The sequence below is a fragment of the Haemorhous mexicanus genome, chromosome 34 (genome assembly GCF_027477595.1).
Source record: "Haemorhous mexicanus isolate bHaeMex1 chromosome 34, bHaeMex1.pri, whole genome shotgun sequence".
Classification (NCBI taxonomy): domain Eukaryota; kingdom Metazoa; phylum Chordata; class Aves; order Passeriformes; family Fringillidae; genus Haemorhous; species Haemorhous mexicanus.
This window is the reverse complement of record NC_082374.1, coordinates 787,981-803,560: the sequence shown is the minus strand read 5'-3', so window position 1 is coordinate 803,560 and position 15,580 is coordinate 787,981. Positions and strand designations below refer to the sequence as shown.

General features: G+C 58.0%; 1 protein-coding gene across 1 annotated transcript in view; it reads left to right on the top strand.

Moving 5' to 3' along the window:
• Positions 1-5,759, top strand: part of LOC132340877 (adhesion G protein-coupled receptor L1-like) — a 45,553-nt gene extending 39,794 nt beyond the window's left edge. Inside the window, exons 20-26 of the mRNA XM_059872042.1 lie at positions 21-149; positions 2,387-2,483; positions 3,104-3,223; positions 3,779-3,796; positions 4,547-4,785; positions 4,852-5,109; positions 5,526-5,759. Of these exons, the coding sequence (XP_059728025.1) occupies positions 21-149; positions 2,387-2,483; positions 3,104-3,223; positions 3,779-3,796; positions 4,547-4,785; positions 4,852-5,109; positions 5,526-5,759 (1,095 nt within the window). The remainder of the gene's footprint in view (positions 1-20; positions 150-2,386; positions 2,484-3,103; positions 3,224-3,778; positions 3,797-4,546; positions 4,786-4,851; positions 5,110-5,525) is intronic.
• The last annotated feature ends 9,821 nt before the right edge of the window (positions 5,760-15,580 follow it).

Genomic DNA, 15,580 nt, shown 5'->3' with positions numbered 1-15,580 from the left:
TGTCCCTGTGTGCTCTCCAGGTGCACCGGGAGCTCAGCAAGTGCCTGCGGCACTCGGGGTGTTGCCTCAGGGGCCCCCCCGGGACCTCCCTGGGCGCCCTCAAACCCTCGGCCGCCCGCGCCCACCCCCGGTACTACAGCGGCACCCAGGTGGGGACCCCAAAAACACCCCAAACCACCCCAAACCACCCCAAAAACCTCCCTGTAAACCCCAACCCCTGTACTACAGCGGCACCCAGGTGGGGACCCCCAAAACACCCCAAATCACCCCAAATCAGCCCAAAACCACCCCAAAACTACCCCAAAAACCTCCCGCTAAACTGCACCCCTGGTACTACAGCAGGACCCAGGTGTGGAGCCCAAAAACAGCCCCAAACCAGCCCAAAACCACCCCAAAACTATCCCAAAAACCTCCCCCTAAACCCCAGCCCAGGTATTACAGCGGTACCCAGGTGGGGACCCCAAAAACCACATTGACCCACAGAAGAAACCCCCCCCAAACATCCCCCTGGTACTACAGCTGCATCCAGGTGGGGAGCCCCAAAAATCCCCCCGGATAGGACAGGGGGTCTTTGAGGGATCTCTCACAGAGATAGGGGCCATAGCTCTGAAAAACCCCAAATCCCAGGGACAATCCTATGGACACCCACCCAGAGACCCCATTTGGGACTGGGAAAGGTCTCTGGGGAGGGTTTATGGGATTTCCAATTCCGATTTCTTTCAGTTTTTCTGCTTTTTTTTTTTTGCTCATATTTCCCACCCTTTCTGTTTTTTCTTTTCCTGTGCTTTTTCTTTCCTTTTCCACCCTTTTTTCTCTTCACATTTCCCGCCCTTTTTTAATATTTGCGCTTTCATTTCCAACTCTTCTCACCTTTCCCTCCCTTCTCTATTTCATTTTCCCAATGTCTTTCCCTCACAATTCCAGCTCTTTCCCCTCACATTTCCCACCTTTCCTTGTCTCACATTTCCTACACTTTTCCACCTCAGGTTTGCCACCATTTTGCCCTCACATTTCCCACCCTTTTTGCCCTCAAAATTCCTACCCTTTTCCCCCTCACATTTCCCGCCTTTTTCACCTCACATTTCCCGCCTTTTTCACCACACATTTCCTTCTCTTGTTCCCATTTCCCGCCCTTTTCCCACCTTTTTCCCCTCACATTTTCTGCCCTTTCCCCCTCACGTTTTCCACCCTTTTCCCACTCACTTTTTCCATTTTTTCCCCTCACATTTCCTGCCATTTTTTCTCTTACCTTTCCCACCCTTTGTCCCCTCAGGTTTACCACCCTTTTCCCTTCATGTTTTCCACCCCTTTCCGCCTCATGTTTCCTTTCTTTTTCCCTCTCACTTTTCCTGCCCTTTCCCCCTCACATTTCCTTTCTTTTTCCCTCTCACTTTTCCTGCCTTTTTTCCCTTCACATTTCCTGCCCTTTCCCCCTCACATTTTCCACCCTTTTCCCACTCACTTTTTCCACCTTTTTCTCCCCTCAGGTTTGCAACCCTTTTCCCCTCGTGCTTCACACCCTTTCCCCCTCACATTTCCCATCACTTTTTTCTCTCACTTTTCCCACCTTTTTCTCCCCTCACCTTTCCTGCCATTTTTTCTCTTACCTTTCCCACCCTTTTTTCCCCTCAGGTTTGCAACACTTTTCCCCCTCACATTTTCTGCCCATTTCCCCTCACACTTCCCACTGTTTTCCCCTCATATTTCCCTTTCCCCCCCTCATATTTCCCCCCCATTTTCCCCTCACATTTCCCATCCCTCTTCCCCTCAGGCTTTAAACACTTTTCCCACCACTTTTCCCTGCACCTTTTCTCAGCTTAAATCCTGGGGCTGCCACACTTCCCTCATCACTCTCGGGGCCTGTCAGTCACTCTTAGGGGCTGATCCTGCCTGTCAATCACTTTTATTCCTGCCTGTCAATCACAGAGGCCACCTGTCAATCACTCTAGTCCTGCCTGTCAGTCCCACACACATCTCAGGGCCCCCTGACCCCCCACAGTCCCCCAAATAACCCCCCAAACTCATGCCCAGCACTACAGCAGCACCCAGGTTAGGACCCCCAACCCCCCCAAAAGACCCCTCACCCCAAAAAAGCCCAAAGCCCCCAAACCCACTCCACACCCAAGATCCTCCCCATGGCACCCTCAAATCCCCCATGAGAGACCCAGACCATTCCCCAGATGCAGGTGTGCCCCCTCCAGACCCCCCAAATCTCCCTGTGGCACCCCAAGATCACCCTGTGTTACCCCAAAACCTCCCTCAGACCCCACCAGGCTGTGGGTGTTGGAGGTGGGGACACCTCAGGGGTATTTCAGGGTGTCTAGGGGGTTCTGGGGTGGGTTTTGGGGGGGTTCTGGGGGTCCCAGCCCCATCGTTGTGCCCCCAGAGCCGGATCCGGAGGATGTGGAATGACACGGTCCGGAAACAGACGGAGTCCAGTTTTATGGGGGGGGACCTGAACAGCACCCCAACCTTGAACCGAGGTGAGACCCCCAAAAAACACCTCAGAACCCCTCCCTACCCTGAATGGAGGTGAGACCCCTCCCAGAGACCCCAGAGACCCCAGAGGCCACCCTCCACCCTGAACAGAGGTGAAACCCCTCCCCAGAGACCCCCAGAGACCCCAGAGACCATCCTCCACCCTGAATTGAGTGAGACCCCTCCCCAGAGACCCCAGAGACCATCCTCCACCCTGAATTGAGTGAGACCCCTCCCCAGAGACCCCAGAGACCATCCTCCACCCTGAATTGAGTGAGACCCCTCCCCAGAGACTCCCAGAGACCCCAGAGACCTTCCTCCACCCTGAACAGTGGTTAGACCCCTCCCCAGAAACCCCCAGAGACCCCAAAGATCCCTCTGGGCTGCCTCAGACCCCCAGGGACCACCCAGGGCCCCTGAGATGCCTCAGATCCACCTCAGACCCCTGAGACCCCCCCACGCCCCTCTGGGATGCCTTTGGGACCCCTCCAGATCCCCTGGGACCCCTCTGATCCCCCACAGGTCCTGGGGTCCCGAAAGACTCCACTCAGACCCTTCCAGGACATTCTTGGGACCCCCAGCCCCCCTCCAGCCCCCCGTGTGTGACCCCTCCCCCTCTCCGCAGGGTCGCACCTCCTGCCCAACCCGGTGCTGCCGCCGCGGGGGGGGTCGAGCCCCTACAACACCCTTCTGGCCGAGGGGGGGGGCTTCACCCCCGCCTCACCCCCAGCCTTCACTGCCCCAGGTGGGTCTGGGGGGGCACGACCCCCCCCAAACTGCCCTCAAACACTCAGGACCCCCCGGGACCCTCCCCAAAATCCTTCTTCCCTCAGCACCCCCCGGGTGGGTTCGGGGGGGGTTTAGGGGGTCCCGAGTGCTCCCACCCTGAACACCCCACTTTCAGCCCCCGGGGGGGGCAGCTGGTCCCACAAAATTCCCCCACGCCCCCTGGATCCCCCAAAATCCCCCCACAGCCCCTGCCCCCACGGAGGAACGGCGGGTTCGGGGGGTCCCGGCTGCTGCACCCCTCACAATTTCAGCCCCTGGGTAGTAATGGGGAGGATTTTCCTGCTCCCCAAAACTGCCCCCCACCTTCTGGACCCCCCAAAACTCCCCCACAACCCCACAGAGAAGGACAGAGGGGTCCTGACCCCACACAGCCCCCAATTCCCCCCAATGTCCCCAAATGTCCCACCTTTGGGGTGATGGGGGATGATGGGGAATTGGGGCAGATTGGGAGGGAATTGGGGGGGTCCAGAGTGGGTCAGGACCCCCCCTTAAGTGCTGCTTCTGTCCCCAGGGAGCTTCCGTGACACCAGTAAGTGCTGCCCCATGACCCCCTCGTGCCCATCCTTGTGCCCCCCCAGCCCCCCATTTGCCACCTACACCCCCCAACCCCCCTCCAGACTCACTCAGTGACTCCCCCAACCCCCCCTTTAGCCCCCAAATGCCTCAGCTGATGCCCCAAACCCTGCCCCAATCCCCCAGACCCTCCCACTGACCCACCAAACCCTGCCCCAATCCCCTAGACCCCACCACAGACCCCCCCAAACTGGCTCGAACCCCCCAGTTCCCCCCAAACCTTTCACAGTACCCCCAACTCACCCTGTATCTCTCCAGCCCTACAGAATTACCCCCCAGACCCCCCCAAGACCCCCCAAGCCCACCAATGACCCCCCCAGACACAACCAAGGACCCTCCACTGACCCCCCAATGACCCTCCAGACCCCACTCTGACTCCCCAATGACCACCCAGACCCCCAACTGACCCCCCATGACTCTCCAGACTCCCTCACTGATCATCCAATCCCCTCAATGACCCCCCCAACCCCTCACTGACCCTCCAAGCCCCCCAATGACCCTCCAGACCCCACACTGACCCCCCAATGACCACCCAGACCCCCAACTGACCCCCCAATGACTCTCCAGACCCCCTCACTGACCCTCCAATCCCCTCAATGACCCCCCCCCCAGACCCTTTCACTGACCCCCCCAAGCCCCCCAATGACCTCCCAGACCCCCCCCAGGGACCCCCCCATCCCCCCACTGACACCCCCCGTCCCTGCAGAGCCCCCCCGGGAGCCCCCGGAGCCGCTGCCCCTCAACGGCAACTTCAACAACAGCTACAGCCTGCGGGGGGGCCCCGAGGGGGGGCCCGGGGGGGTGGCCCCGGGCCGGGGGGGTTGTCCAGGGGCCCCCCCGGACGCGGCAGCGCTGGAGAAGATGATCATCTCGGAGCTGGTGCACAACAACCTGCGGGGAGGGGGCTCCGCGCACGGGGGGCCCCCCCCGCCGCCGCCGCCCCCTCCGCCGCCCCCCCCGCCCCCCGCCGAGCCCCCCCCCGGCGCCCCCGAGCTGGGGCTGCTCTACCAGGAGCTGGCGCGGGGGGGGCCGGGCGGGCTGGGGCCCCCCCCCCGACCCCCCACGCGACCCCCGGCACCCCCCCCCCTCCGCGGGACTACCCCGACAGCAGCCCCGAGGGACCCCCACCCCCCGCGCCCCCTTACCTGGGGGGGCCCCCCCCGCGCGCCCCCCCCCAACCGCCGGCACAGCCCCGAGACCTTCGGGGGGCCCGAGGGGGGCGCGGGGGGGGGCCGAGCCCGACGGGCAGATGCAGCTGGTGACCAGCCTGTGAGACCCCCGGGCAGGGGGGCACCCGGGACCCTCCCTTGTGCTGGGGGATGGGGGCGCGCGGGGGGCACGGGGGCACCGCGGGACCACCAGGGGGTCCAGCCTTGCACGGGGATGTGGCCGGGGGGGATGAGGGGGGCCGGGCTTGCACGAGGATCCCCCCTCGCTCGAGGCTTTGGGGGTACATGGGGGTCCGACCCCGAGCCAAGACCCCTCCTCGCACGAGGGTCTGGCCTCGCACGGGTGTCCGGCCCGAGCGGCGACCCCCTCGCACGAGGTCTCGTCCTCACGGTGGGGGTGGCCTCGCGCGAGGGTCTGGGGGCACTCAAGGACCCCCACCCTGTGCGAGGAGCTGGCCTTGCGCCAGGCCTTGCAAGAGGACTTGGCCGCCACCAGAGGGGACAGCGCGATCCCAGGCCCTGGCCTCGCACGAGGAGCTGTGGGTGTGCAAGGCCGCGGTGTCACACAAGGAGCCGCGGGTGTGCAAGGCCACGGTGTCGCAGGAGGAGCTGCAGGTGTGCCAGGCCACGGTGTCATCCTGGGAGCTGCGGCTGGGCAAGGCCATGGTGTCGCAGGAGGAGCTGCGGGTGTGCCAGGCCACGGTGTCACACCAGGAGCCACCGCTGGGCAAGGCTGAGGTGTCACGCTAGTGAGGCCGCAGTGTCACACAAAGACCTGGCTTTGCACGAGGGCCTTGCACGAGGAGTCGACGTCGTGGCGGCCTTGCTTGAGGATCCAACCGGCATCACCCGAGGCACCACCGGGCGCCACACGTGAGGACCTTGCTTGGGGACCTCGCTCGGCCACGTCCCCCCTCACACCAGGACCTCGCACCAGGACTTTGCACCTGGACCTCGCACGGGGCCCCCTCCTCGTGCCCCTGCCCCGGCGTGGGGGCGTTTTGGGAGGATCCCTCAGCCACATTCTGGGGCCCCCCCCAAAAGCCATCCCAGGGGGGCCCCGATGGCCTCAGCAGCATCAAGTCGTGGGGGGGGGCACTGACACTCCCCCAAACTGAGGGGTCCCCCCACAGCAGGGACCCCCCTGAAACGGGGACCCGCCCCCCACAAAGAGACACGTTTTCCTTGTAATATAGATGTAAATGGACCAGCCCTCCCCCCCCCCCCCACCCCCAGGAAACTGAGGCACGGGGGGCCCTCCCCAAAACCGCCCCCCCTCTCCGGGGGTCCCCCTAATCCCAGCGGGGCCCCCCCGGAAGCACAACCCCCCCAGCCGGGGGGGGCCTCGCCACGCTGTACATAGGGATGGGGAGGCCCCCAGAATCGGGGGTGGGGGGCAGTGGGGACCCTTTACCAGTTCTGGGAACCCCCCCAAAATTGACGGGACCCCACAATCTGGGGACACGCCCCAGAGCTTGGGGATTCTTCCTGGGGTGTTGAGACCCCTCACACGTTTTGGGGACCCCATCCTTCAGGTACCGGGGACCCCTAAGTTCTGGGGATCCACAGTGAACTTGGGCACCCCCAGGACTGAGGGTCCCCCACACTTTGGAGACCCCCCGCGAGCTTGGGCACCCCCTCCTGGGGTCCAGGGTCCCCCCCCAGGGTATTGGGGATCCCCCCAAATTTGGGGACCCCCCAGTATTTGGAGTCCCCTTTACTTTGGGAGTCCCTCTGTGTTTTGGGGACCCCCAGGGTATCAGGGAACTCCCCGGGTTTTGGGGACCCCCCAAACCCCCTCAGGGGCTTTGGGGACACACACGGGGGTCCAGCCCTCCCCAAGTTTTGGGGTTCCCCTCCCCCCTCCCTTAGCATGGGGGGACCCCAAAACTTCCTCAGGGACCCCAAATTTCGGGGTGCAGAGGGGAAAACCCCCTCCCCCCCACCCCTGGATCTTGGGGTCCCCCTCTTCCCCCCTCCCTCCCTCTCCCCCCCCCACCCCCAAATTCTGCCAAACCAACTTTGGGTCGAGTGCGTCAAACCAACGAAACCGGAGCCGGAGGGGACGCGGGGCCACCAAGGGCCACCATGGGCCACTGGGGCCACTGTGGGGTCACCCAGGGCCACCAACGGGACCATCGAGGGGCCACCCAGGGCCACCACAGGGTCACTGTGGCCACCAAGGGGACAGCCAGGGCCATCAAGGGTCACCAAGGGCCACCGGACAGTCACCACAGGGTCACCGGGGCCACCATGGGGATGGCCAGAGGGCCACCATGAGGCCACCGCAAGGCCACTGGGGCCAGCACAGGATGAGCCAGGAGGTGGCCAGGGCCACCAAAGGGGCACCAAGGGCCAGCACAGGGAGTCAGGGGATGGCCACCACTGCCGTGGGGGACAGCCAAGGCCACCACTGGGATGGACAAGGCTGCCACAGGAAGAGCCAGGGGACAGCCATGGCCACCAAGGGGCCACCAGCACCATAGCGGCCACTGCTGAGGCCACTGTGGCCGCCACAGGGGTGACCAGGGCCACCAAAGGGACCAGAGGAGAGCCAGGGCCATGGAGGGGGTGGCAAGGGTCGCCATGGGGACAGTCAATGTCGCCATGGGGACAGTCAGGGCCACCACGGGTCAGGGCCACCGTGGGGACAGTCACGGACAGGAACCAATAAAGGTGACACCAGTTCTTGAAGCCATAGCCTGTGTCTGGGGGGGCATGGGGATACGGGGGGGAGGGGGGCACAGGGACATCAGGGGTGGCACCGGGGACACCGGGGAGCTCTGGAGGTGTCGCCCCCGGTTCACCCCCCTCCCCCCCCCGCCATCGTTAACCCAGCCCCGCCCCCGCGCGGCTCCGGGCGCGCGCTGCGCACCGTGACCCTCCCGATCGTGGTGACAGTGGGGACACCCACAACCCCTGCGCCCCTGTACGGGACCCCCGGGCGGGGACAATCCCGGGACCCCAAACTGCGCTACAACCAGTTCTGCCGTCTGTAACCAATGAGCGCTGACGCCTTCGCTTGTTAAAATGTCCCGATCGTGCGCAGCTTTGCTGATGGGGGAGTGGGGAGCGGCCTTTGGGGAACCCCCAGCTCCTGCTGTGAGCATCGGGAGTCGGCTTCTGGGGACCCCAGCCTAGGGAGAACCCCCCACCTTTGGGGAACCCCTCACCTTTGGGGGAACCCCCCAGCTCCTGCTGTGAGCATTGGGGGTCGGCTTCTGGGGACCCCCTACCTTTGGGGACCCCCCAGCTCATGCTGTGACCATTGGGGGGTCCGGCCTCTGGAACCCCCCAGCTCCTGCTCTGTGCTGAGAATGAAATCTGCAAATGCCCCCCCTCGAGATGTGACTTGGCTTCACCCCCCATCGCTGTGCTCCGGGTGGGCTCAGGGTGCCCTCCAGGCTGGGAACAGCCAAAGCAGCCCCAGGGTTTGGGCTTTGGTGAGAGGAGCGCATCGGGGGCTGCAGGGGGTCCTACGGGAGGCGACTGGGAGGTTCAAGGGGTCCCATAATAGAAGGCTGCAGGTTCCAGGGGTGCCCAGTGAGAAGATAAGGGGGGTTCAGGCTGTGCCGGAGGCTCCCAGTGCCAGAAAACGGCAGCTGCAGAGGGTCCCCATGCCAGGGAATGGGCGGGTCAGAGGGGTCCTGGTTCAGGATAAGGGGGTACAGGCTGTCCCGGTGGTGGAGAAGGGAGTGCAGGGGGTCTCCGTGCCCAGGAACGGAGGTTCAGGAGGGTCCCCGTGCCTGGGAATGGGGAGTTCAGGGGGGTCCCGATGCTGGGGGTCCCTCTGTCCCCTTGTTGCCCATCAGGAGCCCCCGGAGCGCCCCCAAACCCAGCGCTGGAGCCATCGAGCAGCTCCGCCTCAGCCCCACGCAGCAGCCAGTGGTTGTCAGGGATGTTTGTGATGTCACCAATCGCTGGGTGAATCCCAGAGGCACCGTTTGGGAGGCGTGAAAGTGACTAAGGGACACGGCGGGGATAGGGAATCCCTGGAAATTCCTCTGGAACCCCCTGGGATAATCCCTGGATCACCCAGGTCCCCGTCCATCCCGTTCCTGGGGTCCCTCATTCCCGAGTCCTTCAATTCCCAGGGTCCCTCATTCCCGGGGTCTCCCATTCCCAGTGTGACCCTGTTGAGTCAGGGATGGAAAGAAAGACTTCAGCCTTCAGGTGAATCAGAAGGCAAAGAATAATTCCTTTATTAGCAAGAAGTTGTGAGCTTTATAGTCTCACTCGCTAAGCTGGGACCTGATTGGTCTCAAAGTGAAAACATCTCACATTATTGGTGACTATGAATAGCACACTCTAGAGAACCATAACTATAAACAATGGTTACAGAAAGAGAGATAATAATTATTTTAATTCTTTCCTCTTAGATTCCCAGGCTCACCCTGGGAAAAATTATCGCTGTTCTTTCTTCGACTAAAATGAGAATATCCACAATTCCCCCTTTTTGTTTACAGGAGGAGGCAGTGTTTGCAATCTCCTGTGGGATCCCTTGCAGGAAAGAGAAAAACTCAGCTCCAGAGGTTTATCAGCTATCAATCAAAACCTCAACCAGACATTGCCTCGGAACAATCAAAGAGATCTCTAACTTATACTTACACTATAAATTTTCTACCATTACATTTTTTTATAAACTTAACTATTAATAAGAAAACATTGTTAGTTCTGTTGTAACACAGGCAGTCTAACTCATCAGCACCCATTTCCTAGTGTGAGTAGATGCCCACATGACAGAGAAGCAGCTATTAATAAACACGTGCACACAATCAGATCAGCCAAATTTGACAACATGAGTGACATCTGTTTGCCACAGCTGCAAAGCCTTTAGGCCTCTGGGGTTTATCCCAGCCAGTAAGGTGCAGCAGGTCAAGCCTCGGTTGGCATTCATTGAAATTGCTTTTGCAGGGTGTGTGCACTTTGGTAGAAGAATCATGCAAGGCTTTTGGCCTATGCCAGTCATGTCCTGAACGAACAACCCAAGTGATATAAATGAACTCAGGTCTGGATTGCATCCCCAAAGTTTTCAAACAATTGAGTGTGTCTACCACATAAGCAGAATTTGACCAAATTCAGACACTTAAGAAAATGTTGGAAAGCCATGGCAACAGCCTTTAATACAACCAGGCCATGCCTAATTTGAGACATTCCAGTGCTCTGCCGTCTATGAAGATGATGCCCTTTTTTTTTTTTTCTTCAGAAAAGCCAGCAGCAGCGGGTCTTCGGACTCTCGGACTCAGCAGTGGTGGGTGGGGTGGGGGCCCTGGTCTTTGTGGGCAGGCCAAGGCACCCAGACCCAGCGGCCGGGGTGATGGACCTGGCCCCTATCGGAAGGCAAAGCAGCCAAGGGCCAAGGGAGCCAGGAGTGGTGACCCTGGCCCTGGCCATGGCGGGCCGCAGTGATTTCTCCATTGAGCCCAGATGTGTCTGGTCTGTTGTTTTCCCTCAACCCCACCATGCCAAAACAAGGGGAAGGATCGCAGGAGTAGCTGAAGGGATGGGCTCCCTGACAGAACGCCACCTCCTCCTCCCCACATTCTCTCCAGGACCACTGGTCCATGTTGGCATATGGGAAGGAGAGGTTTTTCTGGGAATATGAAATTCCACCCTGTATTTGGGGTTCTTGGCACCAACCCCATCTGTCCAGGACAAACGGTTGTTCCTCACTCCTTCCTGCCACGATACAAGTGATTGTTGTCCAGCTCTCAGATTTGTGCTGCCACCCCCATCCCTCTGGGGCAGGAGACCGTTTCTCCCACCCCTCAGGTGCAAGCCAGGGGGGCAGAGTGCCCTGAGCCCCAGTGGGAGCTCTACAGAGTGAGGGCACCCCCCATCCAACAGAGAGCTGGTCCCCGGAAAAGCACTGAGTTTCAAAATTCTCAGTTTTTCGGCACCAGCAGTCAATTGTCAAGCCGCGCCTCTGCTGCGGAATGGGCTGGTGTCTCCTTTCGCTGTCCCAGCCTCTGCCTCAGGGGAGCATGGCTTGGGACTGTCCAAGGAAGGCAGAAGGAGACTGGGCTGGTTGCAGGCTCTGACACAGGCGGTGAAGTGCAGAACAGAGCTCCTGCAGGGGCATGTTGCAAAGCAGAGATTGCAGCGTTTGCTGGTGCCGCAGGGGCAGCCACCGCAGATCGCAGGCGTTCTTCCCCCATGGCGTGGTGTACCGCCAGTGTCTGAGAAACATGCAGCAGCGCAGGGGGGCTGGCCCTGGCACTACTGCAGCCAGGGGCTCAGCTGCGGACTCCGCAGCTGGAGAGCAGCAGCTGGCGCTGGCACAGGAGAGCTGGTCGGCGTGGTGGTGGCAGGCACGTGAAAAACTGCCATGGTGGTTTCTCTCAGTCCCTGGGACTGAGAGAAACCTGCAGCACTGGCAGTCGCTGCTGCTGCCAAAGTGGGTCATGGAGCCAGGGGCAGTCAACTCAGGGCTGGTCGAAACAAAGAAACACCGGCTGCCCTGTCTAGAGCAGCATTGGGTGCTACTGGCAGCTGCAGCAGGGCCACCCATGGTGGGGATGAGCCCACAAGTCCCTGTGGGGCAGGGAATGCTGGAAATGCCAGTGAGTGCAACTGCACTCCAGCCGCCCCTCTCGGTGCGGGGTGAGTCAGAGATGGTGGAAATGGAGCAGAATGATCCACCACAGTTGATCGGGACACGGTTCCCAGAGCCATTGCAGGTGAAAAACCTGTCGGCTTTGTAATTTTCCTGTTCCCTGGGATCTTGCGCCGAAGGGCTTTAGAAACACATCTCCAGGGAATGACCAGTGCAGTGATGGCAGTTAGCAAACAATCACTGAGGGATTCCCAAGTCTCCAAATTGGATGCAGCGCCTACGTCTGCTGTGAACCCCTGATCTCTGGCCCAGGCCAGCAGATCGCAGAGGGCTTCCTCAGAGACAGCGAGTCTCAGAGGAATTATCAGAGTCCTGAAAGGCAGAGACAATCGTTCATCTCTGGAAAGTTGGTTCCCCATTTTTAAGGAAAACCCGTCCCTCAGCAGGTGTCCAAGAGACAGTGTGCTGTGCTGGGAAAAGCCATCCCCCACTCAGTTCTTGGCCTTCCAGGGCCAATGCCCATGGTCTGAATGGGACCAGTCCTCTCAGGAAGACACGGCACAGTCAGTGTTACCTCATTCAAGAGGGCAAATGGCATCAGATTTCACAAGGGGTCTCCAGATCCCTCCGTATTGAGCCTTGGCTGCGAACTCAGCCGGAGCCTCCACGGTCTTGTGCCTTCAGACTAGGCTACACCAGACATCGGGGTCCACCCGACCGATCGGCCACCTGCGATTCACGTCGGGGTTACCAGACGACGCTGTTGAGTCTGGGACAGAAAGAAAGACTTCAGCCTTCAGGTGAATCAGAAGGCAAAAGAATAATTCCTTTATTAGCAAGAAGTTGAAAGCTTTATAATCTTACTTGTTAAGCTGGGATCTGATTGGTCTCAAAGTGAAAACATCTCACATTATTGGTGACTATGAATAGCACACTCTAGAGAACCATAACTATAAACAATGGTTACAGAAAGAGAGATAATAATTGTTTTAATTCTTTCCTCTAAGATTCCCAGGCTCAGCCTGGGAGAAATTATCTCTGTTCTTTTTTCAACTGAACTGAGAATATCCACACCAGCGCACCCAGCTTTTCCCATCACCAACTCTGGGAAATCCCATGTGCCAAGGACCTGAAATCCCAGACACGGCACCAAAGCAGAGACACAAAACTTCCTGCAGAGTCCAAGCCCAAAATCCTGTGGCTGCTTTGGCTGTTCCCAGCCTGGAGAACACCCTGAGATCATCCGGAGCACAGAGATGAAGGACAAGGACACCCCGAGCCCCTCAGAGCCCCAGGATGAGGTGGGGGCTGAGGACACCAAGGTCCCCAGGCCTGGAGGTGTTTGAGGAGATGCTGCAGTGCCCCCCTAACCCCACAGGTGTAGCAGGGTGATGTCATAGTTTGTCTCCGGTGTTCCTGTCCTTTCCCAGGTGTCAATCCCTTCCCCCTCTCCCCACCCTGACTCCTGCTGGGCGCTGTCTGTCAATCCTGGCATTCCAGTATGGCATCGAGTTGATTGGCAGAGTTCAAAAGATGCCTGCATTCCTGGGGGTCCATTGGCCCACCAAGGTGTCCCATGCACCTGAGACTTGCCCACCCTGTACCTGGTTGGTGGGTTCCTTAGCTCTCCCCTCCCTCTCTCCCGGGGGTTAAAAGAGCCAGCGACCACACAGTTTGGGATTCTGTTAGTAGTTGTTATGGGATTCAGAAGACTGCCATCTGAATAAACTCTGGATCAAAACTCTAGCAGAATCCACTCTTTTCCTTCACCTTGCCTTAAAGCATCTGCGACAGAGGTAAACTGGGGCTTGTGTGTGTCTGAACTTGTCTCAAGGCCAGCTGCAGCATCCAGCTTAGCCAGTGGTGTCTCTGAGGTGAAACCACCACAGTGCCGCCTTTCGGTCAAGCAGCAAAGGCTAGACAAGCCCAGGCAAGCTCCATCCGGACATATATCGGATTTTATTTCAATATTTTGGCGCCCAGCGTGGGGCTGCTTAGATCCTGCAGCCCGAGAAGACGGAGATACTTCAAGGCAGCTTAACGTCCCTGGAAGAGCTTTCACTGCAAGAGCTCTCCAGCAGAGACTTTGGGACTCATTCCAACAGAAACCTCATGGCCATTCTGCACCTCTCGAAAGTGCCACTCCTTTTTGGTGAGCAGTTTTTGAGGGGGAGAATAGGGCAGTCCCTATTGCCCAAGGGGTCCTATTCAGGTGAAGAGGAAAACCCTGCCTGACCAGCACCGACCGCACCGTTTTGGGTGAGTATATCTGCTCCATAGGGGGGCAGAAGCTCAAAAACAGTCTCTGCTGCGAGATCTGTTCTTTTTCGCTATTATTCAGAGCATATATAGGCTGCGCAGCCCTGCGTTGTGAGAGTGATAGGCATAGCCAAGGGGCGCGGCACCGCTGATTTTAGAATCCGCACGGGACCAGCTGGGAGGCCTGGGTGGGTTCTCCCTTCCCCTCCCCTTCACGGCGCCGGCTCGGCGTTCGGGTTTTCCCGCTTCGGCAGGGGTGCTCTCTGCTCGGCTTTTGGGTTTTTTCGGCACGGAGCGGCTCCAGTCTCAGTCTGCCACGTGGCGCAGGGACGGGGAGCTCTGTTTATCCTCTAGTGCCACGTGGCTGGTTCCGATTCCCTGCTGCTGCCAGCGGCACTTTTAAAATCTGCAAGGACTGCTGCGCTGTTTAGGGCTAAAGGTCTGCGTGTCTCCGCCTCTTAACCGCCTTTTTTGTTTGTTTTTTCGAAATCGGTAGCTATTTGGCTTTGTTTTCGGTCAGCAGGAGTTGTGTTTTGCCTTTTACATCTAAAATGGGCTCTAAGTAAAGCTCAGCACAAAAAGGAGTGTATTATCAAATTGTTGGAATTTTAGTTAATGGAAATGTAACATTTTCAAAGGGAAAATTGGAACAGTTTATACGCTGGCTTTTTCTACACTCCCCACAAATTTCTCCTGAACAAGTCTACAATATCCAATTCTGGGACAAAGTTGGGCTTGAATTGATAACCTTGGGCAAGTCTGGGGACATGTCCTCAGCTAAATTTGTGTTTTGGAGTTTACAAGTCCGATCAACCTTACTCAAACAAAAGGAAGTGGAGGAAAAGCCACATAATAAAAATTCTATCGCTGCTTTCCCTGTTTCTCCCCCACCCAACTCTGAACCCTCTACCCCAAAACTTAGTATTTTAAAGAGAGCAGACTCTGCTCATTCCCAGGGAAGCCGGCTCCCTGAGCACTTTAAAATGCCTGAGTTCCCTTTGTAGTATATGATAGAGATAATTCATGCTTTGTAACTGTATAAAAATTGTAAGATCCAACCATGCCTCTGACCCCCATGACCAGAAGCAGGGCCTTCTTTCTATTCAAAGATTTCCTGGACTTGCCTAGATAAAATCATGCCTATTAACGAATGAATGAGTCCTTCTTGGGCAATAAGTGGCCATTTCCCAAGAATGTCCAGAACATTCAAACAACTGTACCTGGAAGAGATTACATCGAGGACCGGGAACGTCCTGTCTACAGCTGAAAGGAAGACTATTTTGAGGAGATCAGACAGCCATCCAAGCCTATGGACTAACTTTTGTACGGGTCTGAATCTGTATAGTCCCCATTATACATATGAAGGGACTTACAGAAATCTTATGTCATTTCTGCTTCAGGTGGAATAAACTGTATATAAACTGGCTACCTGGAGCAGTTGGTGTGAAACACTGGGGTGACGCTGACACTACGTCCATCCGAACCAGGTTCACCCAGCATCAAAGTCCGGGGTTGACGCTGTCTTGGCTGTGGCAGTTTTATAATATTCTATTTAGTTGTCGATCTAATAAATTTATAATTTTTTTTTTAATAAATTTGACTGCCGATTTGATAATTTACAACACAGCCAAATCACAAACTCCTGCTTTCTACAGGAAAACACATGAAACATTTCCTAAAATATAGAACTGAAATGTTCAAGAAAGGAAGTGCTCACAAAATGTCACCAAACTATTTCCAAACCACCCAAATCCAT